Here is a 26,121-nt window from a genome sequence, read left to right on the forward strand (position 1 = left end):
TCACCCAGGCCTCTCCTCCCAGGCCTGACACACCATCACTCACATTAACTGCTGCTCTTGCATCTCACAGAGTCCTCCACCTCCCTAACGTCTACATTTTCTCCCAACCTGTCCATCCATTCTGAATTCTCTTCCTTCCTATCCAGGCTACATTCCTGGACTCATCACCCCAACTACTCCTTCACCTCCACCCTCAATTCACTTGCATCCCAGTAATTCTGCCGTATCTACCCAGCAAAACTCCAACCCTAGAGCAGTCCAGTAATTCCTCCCTGCTCCTCCACTGCTAAAGGGAAAAGAAGAAGTTAGAGAAGGGAGAAGGAAGCAGAGGGAAGAAAGTGGGAGAAAGGAGGAGGGAGAGGAGGAGGAGAGAGAAAAGAATATTACGTCACCTTGAAGACAGCTGGGCTCTTTTATTGTCCACCATCACCTCCTTTCCCATTTCCCCCAAAGACCAGTCCAGGTCTTCATGATCCTCTCAAGCTCATGCCACACTCTCAGCATCGCAGCTATTTCATCTGCAATTTCAACATAACATCCATCTGACCCCACTGGGCCACCAGAATCTCAGTCTCTTGCTTCTTAGCAGAATGGCTGGAGGTTAACACAACTTGAAATAGATCTATTGCCAGTTAAAACCAGTACACTTCCCTGTGCCATCAAAAGGCAAGCAAAATAATTCTGTGAACACAGGTACACTCATGTGTTTTTAGGTTCCAACAGGGATCAGGAAATAACATGTACAAATAAACTTGTGGGAAATGTGAATATGTAATTAAACCTTTCTAGAGGCTGTTTACAAGATTATGTTCAAGACTATGAATTGTCTAACTATAAAGAACCCAGAATCCACTAGTTTGGTATTTGTTTGGTAAACCCTTTCCCCAGGGAGAATAAAGATGTATACAACAATAAAAACAAAGTTTTAAGAGGAAATCTTCTAAATTAAGAGAACCATTCTGATAACTGTACTTGAGAAGCATCTATTTACATAAAACTATTTATATACCAAAAACTAAAGATTCTTGTCACATCAACAAATATTAAATGAAGGCACAAGATGCAAAACACCGTGTCAAACTTTCTAGGGGATACAAAGAAGTTAAAAAAAGAGACAGAGAGGGCAGGAGGGGGAGAGGGAGGGGTCCCTATCTGTAAGAGTCTTCTAGCTCTTGCAAGAAGGAATACGTTGTTAATAAAAATAATAATAGCATAGCAGCTAACACTGACTGAATGTTTACTATGTGCCAGGTCCTGTTTAAAGTGTTTTACTTGTTTTAATTAATTTAAACCACAAAAGAACCCATGGGATAGGTACTATTGTTATCACCATTTATCAATAAAGAAATTAAGGCATGGAGAGGTTAGGTTACTTGTTCTATGTCATACAACTGGTTAAATAAAGCCAGATTTTGAATCCAGGGAACTTAACATAGAAGGCAAGTGCTTAGTCACCAATCACCATAACGTTCGGCCTAAAGATTTCTAACTACTCAGTAACTTGAAGGAGAAGTTTTCAAAATATAGTCCGTGAAAACCTGGGGGTGCCTCCTAGCCCTTTTGAGAAGTCAAAACTATTTCCATAATAATACTATGACTTTATGTGCCTTTTCCACTGTGTTAACACGTGCACTAAAGGTATAAAGGACAGGCAAAAGCGCTCGTGCCTCTGGACAACAGCGCCGAACCGTGCTAGCCGTCAGTGTGTTCTTCAGTGTCAGCACTCTCAGACAAAAAAGAAAAATAAGAAAGAACATTTTTTTTTTTTTTAAATTAATTTATTTATTTTTAGCTGTGTTGGGTCTTCGTTTCTGCGCGAGGGCTTTCTCTAGTTGCGGCGAGCGGGGGCCACTCTTCATTGCGGTGCGCGGGCCTCTCACTATCGCGGCCTCTCGTGTTGCGGAGCACAGGCTCCAGACGCGCAGGCTCAGTAATTGTGGCTCACGGGCCCAGCTGCTCCGCGGCATGTGGGATCTTCCCAGACCAGGGCTTGAACCCGTGTCCCCTGCATTGGCAGGCGGATTCTCAACCACTGCGCCACCAGGGAAGCCCGAAAGAACATTTTTAAAACACTGGCTCACTTAGGAATGTCCCTGGTGACTTTTCATATGCTCAGCCCTTGAGTATGTATCTCTGTACCATACTGTGTGACGAGACAGAAAGGGGCCAGGCCCGGCTGCTGCGTCCTGGGTGTGACGCTGCCCCCAGGACAGCACTGGGTGCTCTGTGAGCTGCAAGCTCAATCAGGTACTTTTTTCATGGAACCCTATTCTTAACTCGAGAGAAGAACTGACACACAAACTTGGTATTTGGCGGACATTTTCTTAAAAACAAATGAAATGAGTCATTTTAAGAGAACAAGGGGCCCTGATATCAAAAGGTTTGAGAACAGCTGACTCCAAGAAATGCTGGACAAGAGGAAATGAAACTGAAGTTCTTTTAATGTGTCATTTTCATTAAGTCTTACTATTTCTTCTCAGTCTACAAAATGAGTGAACTATTATTACATACCACTTTCTTAAACTCACACATTAAAGTGTGAAATGACACATAAGATTCCTTAGGAAGTTCTCACTTACCTTCATTTCGATAACAGTTTGCAGAGCTTTAGTTTTGGCAGAATCGGGGGCATTCTCAAATCTCCGATGCATCTCCTATACAAGAGAAGAAAAAAAGAGAGTAAGTGTCCTCGTTTTCACTCTCATTTTTTCAAGAGGGGAGTGGAGAGGCGAGGGAGTAGTAGTTACACGCAAAGATGACTACCCCGGCCTTGTAAGACACTCTGATCCACTTTCTGTCTTCCTGACCTTTCCCTGTGGACCAGGGAGCACACAGACTGCATTCAGGCTAAGGGGTACAGGAGGGTCCCCATCTCTGCACACCTGGTTATACACGGTAAGTCACACAGACCCCAGCCACCACAAGAGGTGAAGCTCTGGCACATCCCCAGGTTGTGTGTCACTCTTCCACAGGACTCCAAGACATATCATCAGAACTCCAAACAATCCAAAAAGGGGATTAGAAATAGTCCCTTTTTAAAAGGAGAAATCAGGACTTCCCTGGTGGCGCAGTGGTTAGGAATCCGCCTGCCGATGCAGGGGACATGGGTTTGAGCCCTGGTCCGGGAAGATCCCATATGCCGCGGAGCAGCTAAGCCCGTGCGCCACAACTAGTGAGCCTGCGCTCTAGGGCCCATGAGCCACAACTACTGAAGCCCGCGCACCTAGAGCCCGTGCTCCGCAACAAGAAAGGCCACCGCAATGAGAAGCCCGTGCACTGCAAAGAAGACCCAACACAGCCAAAAATAAATAAATTTATTTAAAAAAAAAGAAAAAGGAGAAATCAAAGTAGCCACAGTCCGCACTGCACAAAACAACTGAAAGCATTTGTGTCGACAACCTCCTTTGCATAGCATCCTCCCCCAGAGCAACAACCACCGGGCGACCTACGGTGGAAATCTCTCTCCAGAGGGGCTACAATCAGAAAAAAAAAGAAGGTAAGACTGCTGAACAAGTTTCCTAAACAGTCTACAGGTAGCAAATGGCAGAAAAACATAGCTATTTTTTTCAATCCAAATGTCAGTGCGTTCAGGATCAGAAAGGAAGGAAGGAGATGGCAGAATATCACAGTTAGGGTCTTCAAGGACCATCCTGAAGTTACCAGACCTCCTCAGGCTATTTTCTTGTCAGATTCTGTGAACGTCTCTGAGTCAGCCAGTACTTCCAGAGTACCCTGGTAAGGCCCCTAGTGATGGCAGAGAATACAGATGGATATTTTCCATCTGAACAGTGCTGGTGAAATTCTAGCCCTGCCCTCTACTCTGCCCATTTGACATGTATATAGATGTTTACTAGGTCACTCAAACTTATTTCATCCAAAACAAAACTCGTGATTTAACCTAGCCCCTCCTCTGAAGACTGATGAGTCTTGCCCATCTCCTTAAATGGCATTACCCTCCCAGTGGTTCAAGCCAAACAGCACAGTGTCTCCTTTCATTCCTCCCACATCTTCACTTCCTACCACCTTCTAGAGCAGGTCCTAATTGTTCCAGCTTCAAAAGATTTCTTGAATTTATCATTTCACTCCACTTCCAGTCTAGTTTAAGCCTAGATTACTACAACAGCCTCGAGTTTAGTTTCATTTCCTCTGTCTATTTTAAAGAAAGCAATGGTGTACTCTAGATAAAGCATCAACAAATCATGGCAATAATCTGTTTTCAATCCTTCAACGAGTTTCCTATTTACTTCTCACCCTCTACAAGGTCAACACAATCTGATCATAACAGACAGAAGACTAGCCCTCCTGTCATAAACTATGTTAAAATTAGACAAAAATGCATAAAGCAACTGTTTTCAGACACTGGAAAACAAGCAGCACAGGAGTATGATCCTTGAGAGAAGAGAAACTAACAAGGTTATGGTCTGGACTTGCTATCCAATATGTGATGCAGGGAGAGGAAGACCCAACAGAAAACAGCCGTCCCGCAGAGCTCAGAAGACAGATCAGTGGGTAAGAGTCCCAAAGACAGGAGAAATGTGCAGAGCAGAATGACACAGAGGAAGAAGCTAGCCAGAAAAGCAGCAGTGTCTGATCTGACAGGGGTCCCCTGGAGTCTTTGACCAAATACTAAGCCTGCATGTACAGGGAAAGACGCCACAGTGTCAAAGAACAACTACCAGAGAGCTACGAGTTGAGCAACTACCTGAACGCACATGGGGCTGGGAAGAATTCAAGCTCCAAAGAGCCAGAGTGGAGAGAACATCAGAGGCACTGAGCAGAGACACCAGAAAGGCCACGTCTTAGGAGTAGAGACAGTCTAGCCCTGGAAGGAAGGCTACCTAGACTAGAGCCAACAGAGTGTAAAAGCAAGTCTCCTTAAGGATCGAGTTAATCCACAATTAACCCCTGCAAGACAAAACACTTCATTAAGACAGTAAAATGCAGAACACATTAATCCAGGACAAAATCTGAACACATTAGTTCAGGCCATAATCACCTCTCACCTGCATTAAAACAACAAACTCATCAGTTACCCCCCAGCCTCCAGTCTGTCCACACTGGATCTACTCCCTACACTGTAAACAGGTGATAAATTGGGCACACAGATATTTAATAGTATGTTTAATAAATGACTGCAAACTTTAAAATGTAACAAAAATAAAATGAATCCTGCTAATTGTAAATAATCATCACCTCTTAATAAAGTCCTCTAACCTACACTTCACATTTTTCACTTAATATTTCTGTATCTACTTGAAATACTAAAACTGCATTTCTTTGAAATATCTCACAATTCAGACCCTGAACTAATTTCATATGACATCTTTCCCATTACCTACTTCCAAATTAGGGAAATTTCCAAATGCTTTACAGTGAAACTATTACAATTTCATTTTAAACTCTAGCAAGCATATCAGCAATATATAAGGAAAGAAATCCATTTGAATAAAAAAAAATCCTCCTCTGCTAAGGAACTAGGGTGCACTTTAAACCATTCACAGGCATAAAGCTTTCCTGTTAAGATCTTGTAAAACCTATCAGTCCTAACAGATTTCCATTCAAAGGCCTGCGCATTAAAGCTTATTATGAACACATCCTGCAGTCAGTGGGCTGACCAACTACCCTTTCCCAGAGAGCACATCGAGCCTCTGACTCCTGCACTGTTCATAAAGGGAGAGGACTCTGGAAATAAAAAAGAATGTACCATTCAGACAAATGTAAGAAGTCGAATGTGCTAGTGCTTGCTTTATTTCGCTCTTTTTAGCCTGAAAATTTTCACTCTACACAAATTAAAGAAAGCCCAGAGATTCATATAGGTAGAATTATCTGGATCTTGTTATACTGTCAACTGTGGTACACGGTAGAAAATGTGTTCAGTTCCTCTCACTGATTTAATAAAGAATAATGACTAGAGAAAGAAAACAAACAAGTTAGGAACAAAATTTCTCCGTTGTTAGTAGTTTCTTTCTTTTTAAAAGTAGTCAACATTTACTTACACAACTGAGAGAAAGGAGCATTTGTGACTGAAAAGTAGTACTTATATCTGAAATTTCTTTCTTTCAAGTTTCAGGTTTTAGCCTCCAGCACCCTTGGTTCAAGGGTAGATGTCCCTTCAGCAGATTTCAATCCTCCACACAAGTTCTGGGCTTACTGTACTCCACACGGAGAAGTGAAGAAGGAACCCTCACTACTCCTCCTGTACCTCAACTCCGCCGTTGTCAGACAGCACTGCACTTTGACCCTTTACCATCTCAAGTAACAGCATGCTTCTGAGAAAACATATCTTCCTGTCAAAATGGAAATGAGGTATAAATGACACACCAAAAAAAAAAAAAAGATGAGGAAGGATAACCTGAATCAGTAAGTTATGCGATGCAACTGTTCACACTTTCCAAAATCACTAGGAAAGGGAAGACTAACTAGGGACCCTTTTTCTTTTTCAATTCTTCCTACTCTTTGTCCAAGGTTTCTATTTTTTTTCTATATATGTTTATTTCTCTTCTTTTCCCTCTAACCTCCTCTGCTTTTACCTTACAATTGCCAAAGATACAGACAGGCATTCTTCAGACATGTTAGAGCCAAAATTCCTAGCCTAGGACCTAGTTAAAGAATAGGGTTTTTTTTTTTTTTTAAACATCTTTATTGGAGTATAATTGCTTTACAGTGGTGTGTTAGTTTCTGCTGTATAACAGTGAATCAGCTATACATATGTCCCCATATCCCCTCCCTCTTGGGTCTCCCTCCCACCCTCCCTACCCCACCTCTAGGTGGTCACAAAGCACTGAGCTGATCTCCCTGTGCTATGTGGCTGCTTCCCACTAGCTATCTATTTTACGTTTGGTAGTGTATATATGTCCATGCCACTCTCTCACTTTGTCACAGCTTACCCTTCCCCCTCCCCACATCCTCAAGTCCATTCTCTAGTAGGTCTGTGTCTTTATTCACGTCTTGCCCCGGGGTTCTTCATGACCTTTTTTTTTTTTTTTCTTAGATTCCATATATATGTGTTAGCATACGGTATTTGTTTTTCTCTTTCTGACTTACTTCACTCTGTATTACAGACTCTAGGTCCATCCACCTCACTACAAATAACTCAATTTCATTTCTTTTTATGGCTGAGTAATATTCCACTGTATATATGTGCCACATCTTCTTTAGCCATTCATCTGTTGATGGACACTTAGGTTGCTTCCATGTCCTGGCTAGTGTAAATAGAGCTGCAATGAACATTGTGGTACATGACTCTTTTTGAATTATGGTTTCCTCAGGGTATAGGCCCAGTAGTGGGATTGCTGGGTTGTATGGTAGTTCTATTTTTAGTTTTTTAAGGAACCTCCATACTGTTCTCCATAGTGGCTGTATCAATTTATATTCCCACCAACAGTGCAAGAGGGTTCCCTTTTCTCCACACCCTCTCCAGCATTTATCGTTTGTAGATTTTTTGATGATGGTCATTTTGACTGGTGTGAGATGATATCTCATTGTAGTTTTGATTTGCATTTCTCTAATGATTAATGATGTTGAGCATTCTTTCATGTGTTTGTTGGCAATCTGTATATCTTCTTTGGAGAAATGTCTATTTAGGTCTTCTGCCCATTTTTGGATTGGGTTGTTTGTTTTTGTGATATTGAGCTGCATGAGCTGCTTGTAAATTTTGGAGATTAATCCTTTGTCAGTTGCTTCGTTTGCAACTATTTTCTCCCATTCTGAGGGTTGTCTTCTCATCTTGTTTATGGTTTCCTTTGCTGTACAAAAGCTTTTAAGTTTCATTAGGTCCCATTTGTTTATTTTTGTTTTTATTTCCATTTCTCTAGGAGGTGGGTCAAAAAGGATCTTGCTGTGATTTATGTCATAGAGTGTTCTGCCTCTGTTTTCCTCTAAGAGTTTGATAGTGTCTGGCCTTACATTTAGGTCTTTAATCCATTTTGAGTTTATTTTTGTGTATGGTGTTAGGCAGTGTTCTAATTTCATTCTTTTACATGTAGCTGTCCAGTTTTCCCAGCACCACTTATTGAAGAGGCTGTCTTTTCTCCACGGTATATTCTTGCCTCCTTTATCAAAGATAAGGTGACCATATGTGCGTGGGTTTATCTCTGGGCTTTCTATCTTGTTCCATTGATCTATATCTCTGTTTTTGTGCCAGTACCATACTGTCTTGATTACTGTAGCTTTGTAGTATTGTCTGAAGTCAGGGAGCCTGATTCCTCCAGCTCCGTTTTTCGTTCTCAAGATTGCTTTGGCTATTCGGGGTCTTTTGTGTCTCCATACAAATTGTGAAATTTTTTGTTCTAGTTCTGTGAAAAATGCCAGTGGTAGTTTGATAGGGATTGCATTGAATCTGTAGATTAAGAGTAGGGCTTTTAAACCTCAAACACTGCTGCAAATCTTAACATGAAAGCAGTTGTACTAAACAAGGTTTGTTGACTAAAATATTATAGAGACAAAAATTAACATACGTGTAAATGTTTTAAAACAAATTAGTATTTTAATTTCTTTTTTTTTTTTTTTTTTTGGGCCATGTCGTGCATCATGCGGATCTTAGTTCCCCGACCAGGAATCGAACCCGTGGCCCCTGCAGTGGAAGTGCGGAGTCCTAACAACTGGACCACCAGGGAATTCCCAACAAATCAGTATTTTATTCATCACAATAGGATCTACATTTCAAAAAAACAGGAGCACATATAGAACTGAAATATTTATTCAGCCTACAGACAACGCTTGGTATGCATATGGATAGCCAATCCAAAAATTCCATAGCCAATTCAGGTATGTTCTGCCAACAGACTGAGAACCAAACTTTGGTGTACCACAGAATCACCGGTAAAAGCCTGTTAAAACTCCATACGCCTGGCCCCAGGCACTAACCACGTCTTGGCTGTAGTTCAGTATGTGTCCAATCGACGTCTTCACGCTTCTATCCATCAAAGGAAAGGCACCCCAGTAAACAATACAAAGTCTAACAATAAGTCACGTAACAATGTAATTTCAGTACAAACAGAAAATACAATGCTTAATTTAATTTTTGTTTTTCTTCTTTGGCTTTTATTTGGGGGAATTATTTACCTGCTATCTACAGAATCATGTTCATAAACAAAATGGAAAACTAATCACAAATGTTCCTGGATATGAATGCCATTTTAATGTTACTGTATTTCATCAAATCTAAGATGCCACTGATTGTAAGGTAAACCACTGTTTAATGTGCTGGAAAGAAAAGAAGGAAATGCCTCCAAATAAACCATGACCCAAGCTTCTATCATTCAGAATTTTTATTTTATACTGATTGCAAGACCCTTTTTTACTTATTTAACCATAAAGTTTTAATCATATATCATTTTGAACTGTTATATAACTTTCTCCATACCAATAACTGTTTCAATGCTGGTTCACAGCATAATATTACTGAAGACATACTGAACAACAGCTAAAGTTAACATGAGAAATAGCAACAACGCTCACAACATTGACTAAAATGAGCAGCTGTTAACTGTTTGTGAGTACACAGGCAAACAAATCAAGCAGGACTGTGGCCTTGCTGACAGAGATTTTAAGATGCCATCAAAAAAAAAAAAAAAAAAGATGCCATCAACAATAAGACTTATTAACTCAATTTCATACTGTTGAGATGGGAAAAACTATGAGTCTTAGAACTGATGAAAACCCTCTTTTTTAAAAGATGGACAATAATCCAATAATAATAAAACCTATGGATATCCCAGTGTTGCCAGCTCTCAATTCTTTCTGACTTTCTTGACACACTAGTGACATAATGCACAATAGCCATTTCAAGTCACCACTCACCCAACCTAGAGTTGTTAAGTTCTTTATTAGACTTCCTTGTTCACTCGTAATTCTCCCTCCCCCATTTATTCTCAACACAGCCAGAGTAGATTTTAAAAGCTAAACTAGATCACTCCCTTGATTAAACATTGGCGCAGTTTTCTCTTGCACTTTGAATAAAATTGTTGCATCACCTGCAGGGATCCTGAAGGCAAGTGCTTTGTCTCCTAGAGGGCATGGATTTTTATTTTGTTCACTGCTATTATATTTCCCTGTGCTCTGCACATGGGTTAGTGTCCAATAAATATCTGATGAATGCAATGAATGACTCTGGCCCTGGCTACCTCTTCAACCTCTCATCTCATGCCTGTTCTCCCCTTAGACAATATGCTTTTGTCCTCTAGTCTCCTGGCTGTCTCCTGAAAACTTCTCATTGGGCCTTTGAAACTGTTAACCTTCTTCATGAAATGATTTTACCCAAATGCTCAGCAAGACTGTTTCAACTTTCTCCAGATCTCCCTTAAAGGGCACCTCCTCAAAGATGCTTACCCTGTTTATCCCCTCTCCCAACACAATTAGACTCAACTAATTTATTTCCTCTCATAATTATCAGTTTATTTATTTCCTCTCATAATTATGTTTATTGTCTCTCACCAAAGATTTTTAAGTTCTAGGAGGGCACAGACCATGTGTTCTGACATGAAAAATGTATACCCAGCGTGTACCCCAGGGTCACATACATTCTAGAAGCTCAGTGGATGTTTGTTGAGTAATGAGCAAAGAAAGGCTGTGGCGAGTGCCTCTAGCACCTTGTCACTCTGGAAACGAAACAGTCGAGCCACATGTTACAAAGCTTTACTCCAAATTACCATTTTAGCTTCTGTTACCTGTATTTTCTAACATACACAAATTTAATTGTTTAAGCCTCTTGCTATGGCAATAAAAGATTCTTTCCTGTCTCAAGATTGTATTAAAACCTTTTTCTTACATTCTCTTCTAGTGTTGTTATTTTTTAACAAGTAGCTCTTTATTTCATCTAGAACTTAATTTGATGTAACTATGTATCTATTTGTATTTGTATCCAAATAGATGGCGATGATTCCCAAACATGTATCATACGCTTAAAACTATATTATTTCTGGGTTCTATTCTGTCTCATCAATCTAGCTATCTATTACTGTGCCAGTACCACACATTTTAATATCACTGGGTTTAAAACACATATATCATGAGCTGCTTAAACAAGTGTTCCCGCACTGTTCTTCTTGCAAAGAAACTGCAACATCATTTGGGCACGTGTCAAGAATATTCCTACTGGGATTACATTAAATTCACAGAGTTGGGGGAAAGCAGCATCTTTATATTAATGTTCCCATCTACATTGTAATGAAAATTTAGCCCTATCCTTTCCATTACCGTTACTGATATTATTTATTCCATTTTCCTTATCTAACAGCACTGCGTAACACTTCCAGAATAATGTAAATACTGATGAACAGTATCTTTGCCTCTCCCTAACTTTAATGGATGCGTCTTAGTATACGTCAGAGTAAGCACAATTCTGGCTACTAGTTTAAAATATGCTTATAATACACATTTACTGGGTTGTTTTATTTAAATCACGCTATAAAAGTATCATTCAATTCTTATTTTTAGTTCATTTGGTTTAGTTTTCAAAGTGTCTAACATTATATCTAATGTCTTTGAGATAGCTATCAAACACCACAAGGTTGGGCTTCCCTGGTGGCGCAGTGGTTGAGAGTCTGCCTGCCAATGGAGGGGACACGGGTTCGAGCCCTGGTCTGGGAAGATCCCACATGCCGCGGAGCAACTAAGCCCGTGTGCCACAACTACTGAGCCTGCGCGTCTGGAGCCTGTGCTCCGCAACAAGAGAGGCCGCGATAATAAGAGGCCTGCGCACCGTGATGAAGAGTGGCCCCCACTTGCCACAACTAGAGAAAGCCCCAGCACAGAAACGAAGACCCAGCATAGCCATAAATAAATAAAAATAAATAAATAGATAATTAAAAAAAAAAAAAAACACTACAAGGTTATCTTTTCCTTTCACCTATTACAAATTATAACTGTGAATGACATATTGAGCCATTCTGGATTCCTAAAATAAACTCCTTTTGGTCAGAATATTATCCTTTTATCATAATGCTGATTTTATCTGCCAATATCTTATTTATAACTTCTATACCTAAACTCATAAGCAAAACTGGTTTGGGGTTTTAGTTTGTTTTCTAACCTTCGTTAGGTTTTAGTATCCAGTGGTCACACTGGAGAAAAAAGAATTGGAAAAGCTATCCTTCTTTCTGTAAGCTCCAGGCTTAAACTTATTTCCCTACATTTCAACTTATTCAACCAACATTTCTTGAGTACCCACTGTGCATTTGTTAGACACTGACAAGATAAAATTTCATATATATATATATATCTACATCCTTGGTGCAAAAAATTAAGTGAACAATGAAGAAACACACATGGAAGTATACTATAATATTACTGGCTCATCTACATATATGTATAGAGCTGCACAAGGAAGACTTCACAGAAGAACTGAAATTTGAGCTAAGTCTTGAAGGCAAGTAGGAGAAAAAGAAAGGAGAACCAGCATTCTAAACATGTGTTCCTGAAGCAATCACTTCTACTTGCTCTTAAATAATTTTAATCCATAGGACTGTGTTTCCTGTAAGATGATGCTACATTACTAATGGCAACTGGAATTGTGTATTGATACAACTAACAAGGCCTATATTTCTTTCCACATTATGTTCAGAAGTGGGACTTAATATTTGTAGAGCTTGTTACTTCAAAATTAGTCTTAAATTCATGTTTTTTCCTACTACTTGTTCAAATTCACCATATTTCTGGTTGTTCTCTGCCAGAATAACACTGTGGCTTTTCATAATCCTTAACTATTCACTATTTATTAACTCCAAAACTCAAAAATAAATGGGCACAGGTTGAAATATTCAGAACAGAAGGAGTAAAAACATAACATTCAAAGTTCATCACGATGCTGGTAGGGTTTTCATGCTGCATGCTATTTGAGATGATTACACCTTCTCTTACAATGTTCTATGGCCAGGCTCCAGGTTACCTCATTAAAATATAAACTCTTTAAAGTAAACTGAAAGAAACTCAGGATGGTGCCTACAACACAGTAGTTGATAGAAAATTTTCTAAAACAATACAGTCCAGTAATTTGAAGATTGTAACGTACATAGCTTCAGATTAACCGTAAAAATACAGTATATGCTTCTGGGAGGATAAACTGGTCCAATCACTTGGGAGACAAGACTGATATTCAGAGTTTTGAAAACGTACACACCCTGAGCAAATTCATTTCTGGAAATTTATGCTAAAGAAAAAAATTAATGTACAGGGATATATGGTTAGGGATATTCAGTGCAGCACAGTTTTATAATAATGAAAAATTAACAGTAGTCTAAATTTTCAACAGTAAGAAATATAAATAAATGCAACAGAACATTATAAATTCAACTGAAATTACAAAACTCTACATGTACTGACAAAGAAAGATGTTCAAGACAAATTATTAAGAAAAGCGGGTAACATTACATTATGCATCGCGCTGCACTACCTAATACAGTAGCCACTACCTACACAGAGATACTTAAATTTAAATTTGATTAATTAAATTTAATTTTAAATTAGTTATATTTAAATAAAATTTAAAATTCAGTTCCTCAGTCACACTAACCACATTTCAACTGCTCAACAGTCACATGCAGCCAGTGGCTACCATATAATGCAGAGAGCAGATACAGACCGTTGCCATCATCAGGGGAAGTTGCTGTTTTGCTGCTTTTAACCGTCTTCCTCACCCTTCATTTAAAAAGGGATTATTCAGACTGGCACTACAATAGTTCTGAGATTTTTTTTCCCCCTATCCAAATGTGAAAATTATCTGAAGACTCTGACCTCATTAGAGAAGTAGAGCTGTCATTTTTTTTTAATTCAATGTAAGATGAATTCTTCACTTAAGCTTTCTTAAAATGAAGCATTACATAGAAAAATGAAAAATTATCAGTAGTCACAGTGGTCAGCTAAAGTCTGAGTTTCCTCTCTAAAAATAAGTGACAGCATACCTCTGTGTCATTCCCTCTAGCTGTGCCTCCAGGGCAGCAAATAATTTTTATCACGTATCTTTTACAGCAAGGCAACAGTTTCCATGGAAACCACGGGGCAAACATCCATTACTGCTGCCTAGGACTTTATAAGCACACCGAAACTGAGGGAATCGCTTACTTTCAATTATTAATATTTTAAAATTGAGCAGTAGTTAGCTACTCTAATTCTGGTTTTGTTGTGTGTGTCTCTATGAACAAATCAATAGATGAGTAACAAATCAAGAAAATTCTGTGCCCCTCTAGCAACAAAATGAGTCTACAGAAATCAGGAGGGGGAAAAAAAACCCCAGAAAGGTATTAAACCAGCATACATACCAGCCAATGTCATCTCATACAAGACAGCAAATCAGAACAGAAATCAGTGCAGAACTTAGGTAAGAAAGAAGAAATTCCCTTGCACTAGCTCAGGAGAGCATATAAATTTATCTAGGTCAAAATGCTGACTAATCAGGAAAAAAAGACAGTCATAACAACTGAGAAAGTGGCCACTCACCTCTCTCAACAGAGCGTTCTCTTTTTCCTTCTGCTCCAAAAGGCTTTCGAGGTGGTGGACATGCATCTCTGCCTCTGCCAGTCTCCTTGTTCTCTCATGGTCCTCCTCAGTAGCCTTAGCAGAAAGCCCCTTGCTCTGCAACATCTCCAGAAGCTTCTTGATGGATTCGTCCCGAGCGTTCAGGGTTTGCTTCTGAGTCTCGATCCGCAGCTCCATCTCCTCCAGAGTCTTTCGAAGGAGGAACAGCTCCTTGGCCTGTCGCTCATGCTCCGTGTGCAGCCTCTGAAAGTTCTCCTCCGTCAGCTCTGCCACGCAAGGCTCACCAGTCCTACTGTTACTGTCCTGTTGAAACAGCTGGTTCAGGTCCCTCTGGATCCGCAATTCATCCTGGAGAGCCTGGATTGTCATTTGCATGTGCTGGTATAAAGACAAAAAAGAAAACCCAAATGAGCTTTCCTCCTCAAGTAGCAGAAACAAAGCAGACTACGGGGAGTGAGAAAGCAGCTACCACAGCTCTCAGAACCCTGCATTTAGCAAATGAGGATTCACATTATTCCGTTTTACCTGTCTTTAAAAATGATTGAGATAATCTGTAATATGTCAGTAATTTAATTTGTGTTTAATACCAACAGGAAACAAGGTTAAGTCTGGCAGCTCCTCATTTTGCTTGACTAAATAAAGACACTGTTCAAGATGAACAGAAGGTATTACATGGAACTGAAGGTGAGGAGAGGGGAAAGGCAGGGGAAACCTATAGGAATACGGACACATCATACAAAAAATTTCACCAAAAAACACAAAGGATGTCAAAATACAAAATGACTTTTAAGTGTTTTACAATTAAGTTAGCACATTAAATAATAAACATAAGAGTGCATGCCAGAATGTGCTTAGCACTCCTTATGTGTTAATTCATTTAATCCTCACTATAACACATGTACTATTATTTGAATTTTATTGATGATGACACCAGGCATACAGAGACTTAAATAACTCACCCCAAGATCACACAGTAAGTAATAGAGCTGGCATTCGAATTAAAGCAATTCTCGCAGCCCACTGAAGCTAGTACCCAAAGGTAATTAGATAACTTGAAGCTTTAAAAACAAAAAAACAAAACACAAAAAACTGAGGCTGTGTGAGCTATTTATACAGAAGAAGATAACAATATAAGTGAGTAATTTGAGTAATTAAATGAAAATGTTAGTGTAGATAAGCTAGTAAAATGTTTCAGAGGGTATATCTTTAGCCTGTATCCCTAACGAAGGTACATGAACCTTTAATCTGAATGGATAAATTCTACAACATTATATAAAGAACCTAAAAGGAAGTTACATCAAGAATCATGTTTTTAGAAATGAAGAAGCAACAATAGAAGATCACCCTTTGTATTCAAGGTATTCAAGGTCTGGCAGTGTGCCGCAGTGGAAGGAAACTAACCCACAATCAGAAGACAGGAGTTTTAGTTCCAGCTCTCACACTAAAGAGCAACCTAATTTGGAACACATTGCCATCTTTCTGGGTTTCAGATTCCTCATATTTAAAGTGAGGATATAAATGCCTGCACCATCTTTTCACAGAGCTAATAATATCATTGAAATCTTTGTGGCATATACGTTAAAACATACATTGTTTAAAATTTTTGGCAAACTGCAAAACAGCAGTAAATACCTCAAGCAAACGATCTAGCAAGTGTACAAAGACGCTCACTGTTGTTTATACCAGCGACAAAATTAGAAACAACCTAAATGGATATTAATAGGTGATGAGTTAAGTAAATGAGAAATGTCCACCCAGTTTAATACTATGCATCAATTTTTTTAAATGTAGATTTATATTTACTGATAAAAACTACAGTTACAACATATTAAGAGTAAAAAAGCAGATATATAATAGCAAGTATAGGATGATCGCGATTCTAATTTTTAAAAAGTATATACACGCAGAGAAAAGTCTAAAAGGATGCAAACGATTACCAGTGTCTGGGTATGGGTAGACTTTACATTTTTCTTCATACTTTTTTGTACTATCTAAATCCCCTACAGTAAGCAAGTAATCAATAAAAAGGGACATTTTTTACCTTTAAAAATAAGAGAAAAGACTTCAGAGATGCCTGCTTGGCTGTGTTCAATTTGCTACCACTTTGGTTAAAAGGGAGGGAACAATAAATATTTACTATAAATAAAAAATATCATAAGAAATAAAAATACTTCTGTAATGTTACACAGGAAATAATTAATGGTTATTTGGGGGAACGGAGGAAGGCAAGACGGAAGGGAGGAACGAACTGGAATCACTGAGGGACAACACGTAAGAAAACTTTATTCTATTCCGCACAAAAATTTTTTTAACTGAGGTGTAACTGACATTGAAAATTTTTTAATAATAGCTTTATTGAGACATAATTCACACATACCATAAAGTTCACCGGTTTAAAGTGTGTAAGTCAGCAGTTCTCAGCATATTAAAAGTTATACATTGATCACTACTATCTAATTCTAGAACACTGCCATCACCCCTTAAGAGAAATCCCATATACATCTGCAGTCACTTCCCAGCCACTTCCCATCTTTCTCTCCTCCTAACCCTCCTCTTGAATTTGAACTAAATGTATGTACTACCCACCCAAAAATTAAATCTAAAAAAATGCCTAATGATATTTTTCAGCCTCAAAAAGGAAGGAAATGCTGACACGCGCTGCAACATGGATGGACACTATGCCAAATGAAATAAGCCCATCACAAAAGACAAATATTGCACGAGTCCACTTACATGAGGTCCCTAGAGCAGTCTACCTCACAGAGACAGGAAGCACAAGAGTGGTTGCCAGGGGCTGGGGAGACAGGAGACAGGGAGTGACTGTTTGATGGGTGCAGAGATTCAGTTTTACAGGATGAAGAGTTGTGGAGATGGATGGTGGTGATGGCTGCACAACAGTATGAATGTACCTGATGAACTGTACACCTGAAAATTGGTTAAGATGGTAAATTTAACATGGTGAATGTAAGCTGTATTTTACAACGATTTTAAACACTGGGGAAAAAATATGCCTGCCATAGAATTCCAATGTGTTGATATTAAATAATTTACTTATAACTATTGATAAATATTTAGTTTGGTTCTCATTTTCCACTATTATAACAGGCACCTTCACATGTATATCTCTGCACATTTATACAAATTTTTCCTGGAGATAAATTCTGAAAGGTGGAATTCCTGGATCAGAGGGTATGTAGTTATGATTTTAATACACACAACAAATTATCTCTAAAAGGGTCTGTACAGATTTAAACTTCCACCAAACGATGTCTGAGCACTTTCCTATACCTTTGACAACTAGGTATTTTCTTTCTTCTCTTTCTTTTTTGGGCTTTTCTTTGATTACAAGTAAGACTGAATATCTATTCACGTATCTACAGGCGCTTTGTATTCCTTCCTTTGTGACTCATCTGTTCTTGTTCTTTGCTCATTTTGTTTTGGGGACATTTAACCTTTCTCCTAATCCACTTTAAGATCTTTCTATATTTGGAAAACAACCTTTTGCCTGCTGTGCATGTTACAAATATATTTCCAAATCTGTCATTTTTCTTTTAACATAGTTTATGGCAACTTAAATACAGAATTTTTTTAGTGCAAAGATAAGAACCTCTTCTTTTATAGTTTCTGGTTTTGGTATTATGCTTAGCAAGTAGTGAACTTTCAATTATGGCAGTCTTCAAACTCTCGAAAAGCACTGGCTTTTTCTTACGAAAAATAAATTCACAATAAAATTATCAGGTATTTGAATTCATGAATATGATTCTTTAAATAAATTTAACTACCCGCATCATGCTGTAAAGATTCTCAACAGTTGTTGGAGTTCAAAATCCTTAATAAAAAGATGTGTCAAAATGCTAATTCTCTGAAGCCTATAATCAACCTCCAGTTTCATTCTTTACCTTTGGAAGTCAAAAAATCCAAATAAATTCTGAGCAAGTTTATCCCACAGGGAAATATCAGAAGTTAAATTCAACAATGAAACTGATTTCTAGGTACAACTGTCCCTCCTTTTCTGGACACTCATCACCAAATTCATTCAAATCAGGAGAAACAGATGTTGACGACAGCTAACAGTCTCACATACACTTTAGCACTTGTGATTATACTAGTATGGCAAGCACTGTTTTGGTGAAGAAAGAAAATACAACGACTAATGTGCCCTGCTTCTTCAGCTCTGCTTGCACCCATTTTACTAGAATACAGAATTAAAATGATGCTCTGACTGGTAGCCAAGAAGGCTACAGAGCAATTTTCTCCATTGAAATGGGAATCAGCACCCCTTCTTCAGGCTACATTCAAGCTAGATTCACTTTATAAAAATTCCTGCCAACTCCCCTGGGAGAAGAAAGAAGCAGCAGGCAATAAGCCAGGCTGCTCTTTCTCTAGCACATTCATACTGAAGATAAAGTGAGCATATCTGCACATATCACATTTACCATGAATGACCAAAAACGCATGCTGAATTTAGTAGGACAATCTCAGTTGTCAGATATTAGGAAAATTTCTATTTGGGAATTCTGCTCATGACACTCTCCAAAATGATCTCACACTTCTCACATTCCAAATTGTACACCAACACTCACTAGTCTACTTTTGCTCACTCTAACACTCAGCTTGAGCTGGAAGACTGGAAAAATAACTGCTTAAAATTTAGTCCAAGGGTTGTGCTAAAATTACACCAAGCTGTATCTCAATGAAATGGTAGGATGTTGTGAACAAGAGTAATGAAAATTCTTAAATCTCTGATAGGGTTTATGATCATTTTTTAGAAAAATACATCTCAAAAACAACAAAAGATCACAACAATGCTTCATATATTTTAGACAAATATCAGAAGCTCTTCTGAGGCAAAACTTCCACTAGTTTCTCTGAACAAGAGAATGCTTTGATCCAGTTTATCCTGATTTCTAAAATGACAGAACCAAGGAGTCTAGAGCTATTTTTAGTTACAGAAAAAGAATATTATGGATACATGAAAATGGTCATCATCACAAACATTATACTGTATCCCAGAGAGTTCAATGCACTATTTGTCAAGATAACCATTAGAAAAAATACCAGTACTGCATCCTATTATGTTAAATTAAGAACGATTTTTTTTCCGAAACATGTAAATACATACATTGAGGAAACTTTATCAATGCAAGATGCAAAAGAGTTTATAATAATTCTTACTAACATCACCCAAGTCGATCCTCAGGCTCTGTGATGTTCTGATCTGTGCTGTACTGTATGTGTCCCTAAGAAGAGCACTTACCAGCCCAATCTGCAATTTATTTCTTTGTATCTGTCTTCAAGAAAAACTTTCTAGAACTTGGGACTTTCATCTTTTTACTCTAGGGCACGGCACAGTGTTTGGTATAGTAAGTGCTCAATAAATTTTTGATGAAAGATTGACAAAAACAAATTTTCATGCATTATTTTGAAAGTAAATGGCTACTGGATAGTAGATGCAAATCAAGTCCCTGGAAAATTATATCTTTCCCCTATAACAGAGAGAATTACTCTTATTCTGTAACAATTAGTTCCTTACCAGCTAACACAAAAAAAATTCTATCTCAAATACAAACTGGCCAAAATACTAAATGCAATCCTAATTTTTAAAAAAATGTTAATTATACACTCTGGATTTATTTGTGTTTGATCTGAAGTGAAGAGAAGCATTTTCAAATAATTAACTGTCAACAAGAATCTTTTATACTTTTAATACTATACAACATACACCAAAAGTGTAGGATAGAGTTCTTATCCAAAAACAGAGCTTACAAAGTGGTAAAACTTAATAGCTATATATACACACTCACACACCAGCACTATACCTTATTATAAATTTTAAATTAAGAATATTCAAGAACGAGAAATGGGACACATAAAAGCACTTATTATATATGCAACATGCTCAAATGAAGTTTAGATTCTATAAGATCACTATGATTTGGATTCATGAATCTTTAATATGAAAAGAAAGTATTCTAATTTCTATCATTTTAGAAGAAACTCAAAGTTTTTTAATGAGTCTGAATCTCCAAGACTGAGACAAAGGAAGAGCCTCTAAGGTAGTTCATTTCGTCTGATCATTAGTCTAGTATTCTTTCCGTTGATTCTTTCAGTTGATGACAAGGATTTATTTTCTGTGCAGCAAAGCACACTGTAAACTCTCAAATATTAAACCAAAACCAAGTTCTCAGACTGATCTAAATAAACACCAGCAAGAGACATATTACAATGCAAAAAACAACCACACCAGAATTCAAATGGATAGATTAAATTGTTTAAATGAATGCTACTTTGAGCTTATTCTCCTCTAAAAAAGATATCGGACTCAAGAAAATGAACAAGCAATTATTCCACATTCCTAGCAGCTACTCTCTGCTACTGAATCCAGGAGAGAAAAAAGAACATCTGCCTTTATGCCAGCATAACCCAGAGGAGAAATTAAAGAATAAACAAAAATACTATCAAAATGGGTAAGTCCCGAGGTCATAATACATTCTATTACTGTGTGCTCATCAAGACAACAACTCAAGTGACAATAAACTGATTTTAGTACAAGTTCTAGAAATTCCAAATAGCTTTCAGTTACCCAAACTCCCATACCATTTACTTACCCTTTAGCCTCTACTTAAAGAGTATATGTATATGTATAACTGATTCACTTTGTTATAAAGCAGAAACTAACACACCATTGTAAAGCAATTATACTCCAATAAAGATGTTAAATAAATAAATAAATAAAATATAAATAAATAAAGAATATCCTCTACCTGTTCCCTCACTTTCACTCCCAGCTAAATCCTACCTGTCCTTTCATCCTTAGATCAGGCATTATCTCCTCTAGAAAGCCTGTCTGACTCTCAAACTGAACAAAAGGCAGAAATAGAGAGGAAGGAATGGGTGGAGGAAGAAAAGTACAGGAAGAAGAAAAGATAATATCCCAAACCAGATATTACAATAGTAAAAATATCATACTAAGCAATGTCAGGATTGAAGACGTCATTCCATTAAAATATAACATCAAAATAAAAAAATTTTTTAACCTTAAAAGTAAAATCAACCAGCAGAGGGATCCTACAGTAACCATTTCCATAGTGTTTAACTTGAGAATGCTCAGCACTAACAAAGCAAAGGCAGAATTAAATACAAGGGACCATAAAGGTACTGTTCAGTCTAGCAGCATTTTAAGTATCAACCTCACTTCTTTCTTCATGCTCTACAACCCAAAAGTTTCAAGCACCTGCAACAGACGTCAATGAGGTTAACAAAATTCCCAGATTTAGTCCCTGAAATACTAGTACATAAATCAAGAAGAAGGGTAAAGAAAGAAGAGTTAAGCGATACCAGTCAGCTGTGAACATGTTAAGAGCTAACCCTGGCAATGCTACAACTGGGAGTGGATTCAGCTGAATAAACACACACAGGAGGCGGCAGCTTGGCTGTGAGGGGGGGGGGGGTCCCTGCTGACATTCAGCTGCAGCGCATGGCATAAAGCTAACAGGGGCTAATGTCTGTGCCCCACAGAGCTATGTCAACACTGAAGTCACTGTGTGCCCAAAGCTTTCCAGAAGCTATAGAATTCCTTTTTCCTTTTTTTCCCCTCCTTTTCCTCCAAAGAAAGAGAAGAGGCAAGGAAGACTGATATTGAGGGAGAGTACAAAGAGATCATGACCTTACAATCTTACAGAAAAGCACTCGTGTACACTGTCATTGTTTAAGATGCTTTCACACACACTATCACTAAACTGTGTTAAACTGAAATGAAGACCATCAAAATTATTTACATAAATAATTCTGTCTTGGGGAGAAAATAGCATAGAACATATATGAAGAACATCAGCTAACCAGAATAAACCAACCAAATTACTCACATTTTTTTCAAGACTTACCTCTTTAATAATGGGCTTTCTTGTAAAAATCAAATCTACACTAGGCAACTGATAGACTACAATAGTCCACTGTTGTATTTTGTTCTAGAGATACTAAGACCAAGTGCAGTAAGACAAGAGAAGGAAATCAAAGGTATAAGAATTAGAAAGCAAGAAACAGTCATTATACAGAGATTGTAGGATGAAAACTCAGAAGAAATTACAGACAAAATATCTGTATAATTAAGAGTCCAGCAAGGGACTTCCCTGGTGGTCCAGTGGTTAAGAATCCACCTTCTAATGCAGAGGACGTGGGTTCTGCATCCCACATGCCACGGGGCAACTCAGCTCACGTGCCACAACTACAGAGCCCACGCGCTCTGGAGCCCACACGCTGCAACGAAAGATCCTGCATGCCGCAAGGAATATCCCGCGTGCAGCAACTAAGACCTGACGCAGCCAAAAATAAAACAAATAAATAAATAAATATTTTTAAAAAAAAGAGTTTAGCAAGCCTGGCACATATAAGATCAACATATAAAACTTAACTGCATTTCTCTACAAGGAACAAATCTTTAAAAAGTGTAATTAAAAAGAGAGAGAAAGAGAATCTTGATAAATAAAACCAAAGAAGCATCTGGGGATAAAATAACAATAAAAAGTCAAACTATTATGCAGAAAATCATAATTGTTTCAAAAGCAAAACACCAAGGTATAAATATTATTTTTTTTGTATATAATACCTTAATTTTTCCATGGCAACCATCAAATAAGGCATATCAAAGACTCTTTTGCACATGCTTCTGTAAAAATGTTAAGTAGATAAAAGAAATCTTTAAAAATTAATAAAATTTTTTTGAAAATCAATTTAGGTAGTAAACAGACAATACAAAAGATTGCTTCATGTTTTAGCAGCATGTTGAGAGGAAATAAAACCATATGGGATCTTCATGGGGTATTTAAAAGGAAAATACATTTGTTTTCTTGACTCTCACCAATTTTATCACATAAACTCCAATAAATACATGTGTTATCATTATTTTCATTTATCTCCTACATCCATATTTACTCATCACGTTGTATTTTCAATTTGAATACTTAGGTCTATGACCATAAAATCTTTCACTTCACTTCAGCTGACTGCATACTTTTAGGGGAAAGTTAAACATGCACTTACCCTATGACCCAGCGATTTCACTCCTAGATATTTCCGCAAGAGAAATAAAAACATGGCCACAAACACATCTGTATTAAAATGTTTACAACCGCTTTATTCATAAGAGCCAAAACTGGAAACAACCCCATCAACAGGAGAACGGATAAATTGATTATGCAATATCCATGCAATGAAAACTACTCAATATTAGGATGACTATGGATACATGCAACAATACGAATAAACTTAAAAAAAAATATATAGTACACTGAGCAAAAGAAGCCAAACACAACAGAGTACAGACTATATGGTTCCATGTATAGGAGGTTCTAGAGCAGGCAAAACTAATCTAAAGTGAAAGGAATTAGAACACTATCTATGTGCTGGGGGCAGGGAAAATACTGATTGGGAAGGAGCTCAAGGGAACCTTATGGGATGATGGAAATGTTCCATATCTTCGTAAGACTGCATTATACGACTACTGGCATTTGTCAAAACTCATGGAACTATGATACGGAAGATCCATGTATTTTGCTGTATGTAAACTATACTCCAACAAAAAATAAATATATTAAAAGAGAAAAAAGTAACAGATATAGGTCAGAAAAGGGAAAAGCAAATAAATATTCAAGAAAATTTCTTAACAAGTAGGAATGACTTCACTTAAAAGAAAGAAGGATAATTTAGTTGATTTTAAGAACACTTCCAGTTCCAACATGTATTATGCTCTATCACCTAATTCAATTGTAACCCTGCATTCTTAAAAAGGTTAGAGAAGAAAACAGAAGCTTGGGGCTACAGAGACTCATTCAAATATACAACAACGTATGGAAATCACCATCAACAATTTGCCTTATTTGCTTCAGATATCTCTCTCTCTCTCCCCCACCCCTCACTGTTGCTTTTTTAAAATTCACATAAGTGATGTCATCTGTTCTTGATTCTCTTTGCAAATTGCTCATGTTACTCAACATAATGTGTCTGAGAATGTAAACTGGTATAGCCACTATAGGAAACAATAATGGAGGTTCCTCAAAAAATTAAAAATAGAACTGCCATTAGATCCAGCAATTCCACTTCTGAGTTTTTATCCAAAGAAAACAAAAATAACTAACTCGAAAAGATATCCGCACCCCCATGTTCACCGCAGCAGTATTTATAATACCCAAGATATAGAAACAACCTAAGTGTCCATCAATGGATGAATGGATAAAGAAAATGTGGTGTGTATATCTATACACATATGTGTATAGATATACACAATGGGATATTATTCAGCCATAAAAAAAAATAAAATCTTACCATTTCGGGGGGGGAACCACAAGCTCACAGATAAAGAACAGATTGGTGGTTGCCGGGGGGGGGCGGACAGGGAGTGGGTGAAATGGGTAAAGGGAGTCAAAAGGTACAAACTTCCAGTTATAAAAATAAATAAGTCCTGGGAATATAATGTACAGCATGGTGACTATAGTTAATAACACTGTATTACATATTTGAAAGTTGCTAAGGGAGTAGATCTTAAAAGTTCTCATCCCACGAAAAAAAAGTTCTTTGTAACTATGTGCGGTGATGGATGTTAACCAGACCCAATGTGTTGATCATTTTGTAATGTATCTCAATAGCAAAATATTGAAACTAATATAATGTTATATGTCAACAATACTTCAATCTTTTAAAAAAGTGTTTGAGATTTATCCACACTGATATACATAACTCTAGTTCATTCACTTTTATGAACTGTATAATACAGGTTTCACAATTCCTTATCCAAAATTCTAAAATCCAAAGAGCTTTAAAAAGACTAAATTTTTCTCCAAGCTTAATGCAAAAACCTGACTCAACTGCTATGAGGCTATTTACCATTTATTTATCCAATTTAATATGAATATTCCTAAGTTTTGCTACAGATTTAATATGTTTGATTACTGGGTATTGTCCAGATCCCAATGGGAGTATTACACAATATACAGTTTATATACTGGATTACCTTTCAAAATCTGAAAAAAATCTAAATTCCAATATACATGTGCCCTAAGTATTTTGGAGGAAAGGACTGTGTACTCATATTCCATTTTGTGAATAAATACCAACTTATCCACTCACCTACTTGAGGAACAGTTAGATGTTTTTCCACTTTTTCACTGTTACAACAAGCACATGTACATCTACCTGTCTCCTTGTGCACACGTGCAAAAGTTTCTCTCAAGGAGACATACAGAAATGAAACTGCCAGGTAGTAGAGCGTGTCTTCAACCTTACTGGTCATTTAAATGTACCTTTTTCAATTTACTATAAACAAGATGCATGACACAGATGATAAAAGGGAGCAGATATCCAGCCTATAACTTTCGTATCTACAGAACCATTAATCATATAACACTTTCCATTAATCATAAAACCACTTTCCTAGAAGGAAATTTTTGGTGGAAATGGATTGGGTTGCTACTTAAAAAAAAAAAAAAAAGCTAAATGATTGTGCATTCAATTCCATCCATAAGGAATAAAGACACTGTTTTCAAAGAAAGTTATTACTTATGAAGCTACTTTAATTAGCAGAGCCCTAGTATCGCTGTAAGGCTTGAGAATTTTTTTTAAAAAGAAAAAATTCTGGGCTTCCCTGGTGGCGCAGTG

At 37.5% G+C, this 26,121-nt stretch overlaps 1 protein-coding gene across 10 annotated transcripts in view; it reads right to left on the minus strand.

Annotated features, from left to right (window-relative positions):
* The window catches only part of ERC1 (ELKS/RAB6-interacting/CAST family member 1), a 423,805-nt gene that overhangs the window by 320,640 nt on the left and 77,044 nt on the right, over positions 1-26,121 (minus strand). For all 10 annotated transcript variants that reach the window (XR_009505264.1, XR_009505265.1, XM_059935032.1 and 7 more), the window contains exons 3-4: positions 14,434-14,850; positions 2,580-2,654 (exon numbers count right to left, since the gene is read on the minus strand). Coding sequence is in view for 8 of the 10 variants with exons in the window: in XM_059935032.1 (XP_059791015.1) it covers positions 2,580-2,654; positions 14,434-14,850 (492 nt within the window). In the remaining 2 variants the exon portion in view is untranslated. The remainder of the gene's footprint in view (positions 1-2,579; positions 2,655-14,433; positions 14,851-26,121) is intronic.

The sequence above is a fragment of the Balaenoptera ricei genome, chromosome 10 (genome assembly GCF_028023285.1).
Source record: "Balaenoptera ricei isolate mBalRic1 chromosome 10, mBalRic1.hap2, whole genome shotgun sequence".
NCBI lineage: Eukaryota > Metazoa > Chordata > Mammalia > Artiodactyla > Balaenopteridae > Balaenoptera > Balaenoptera ricei.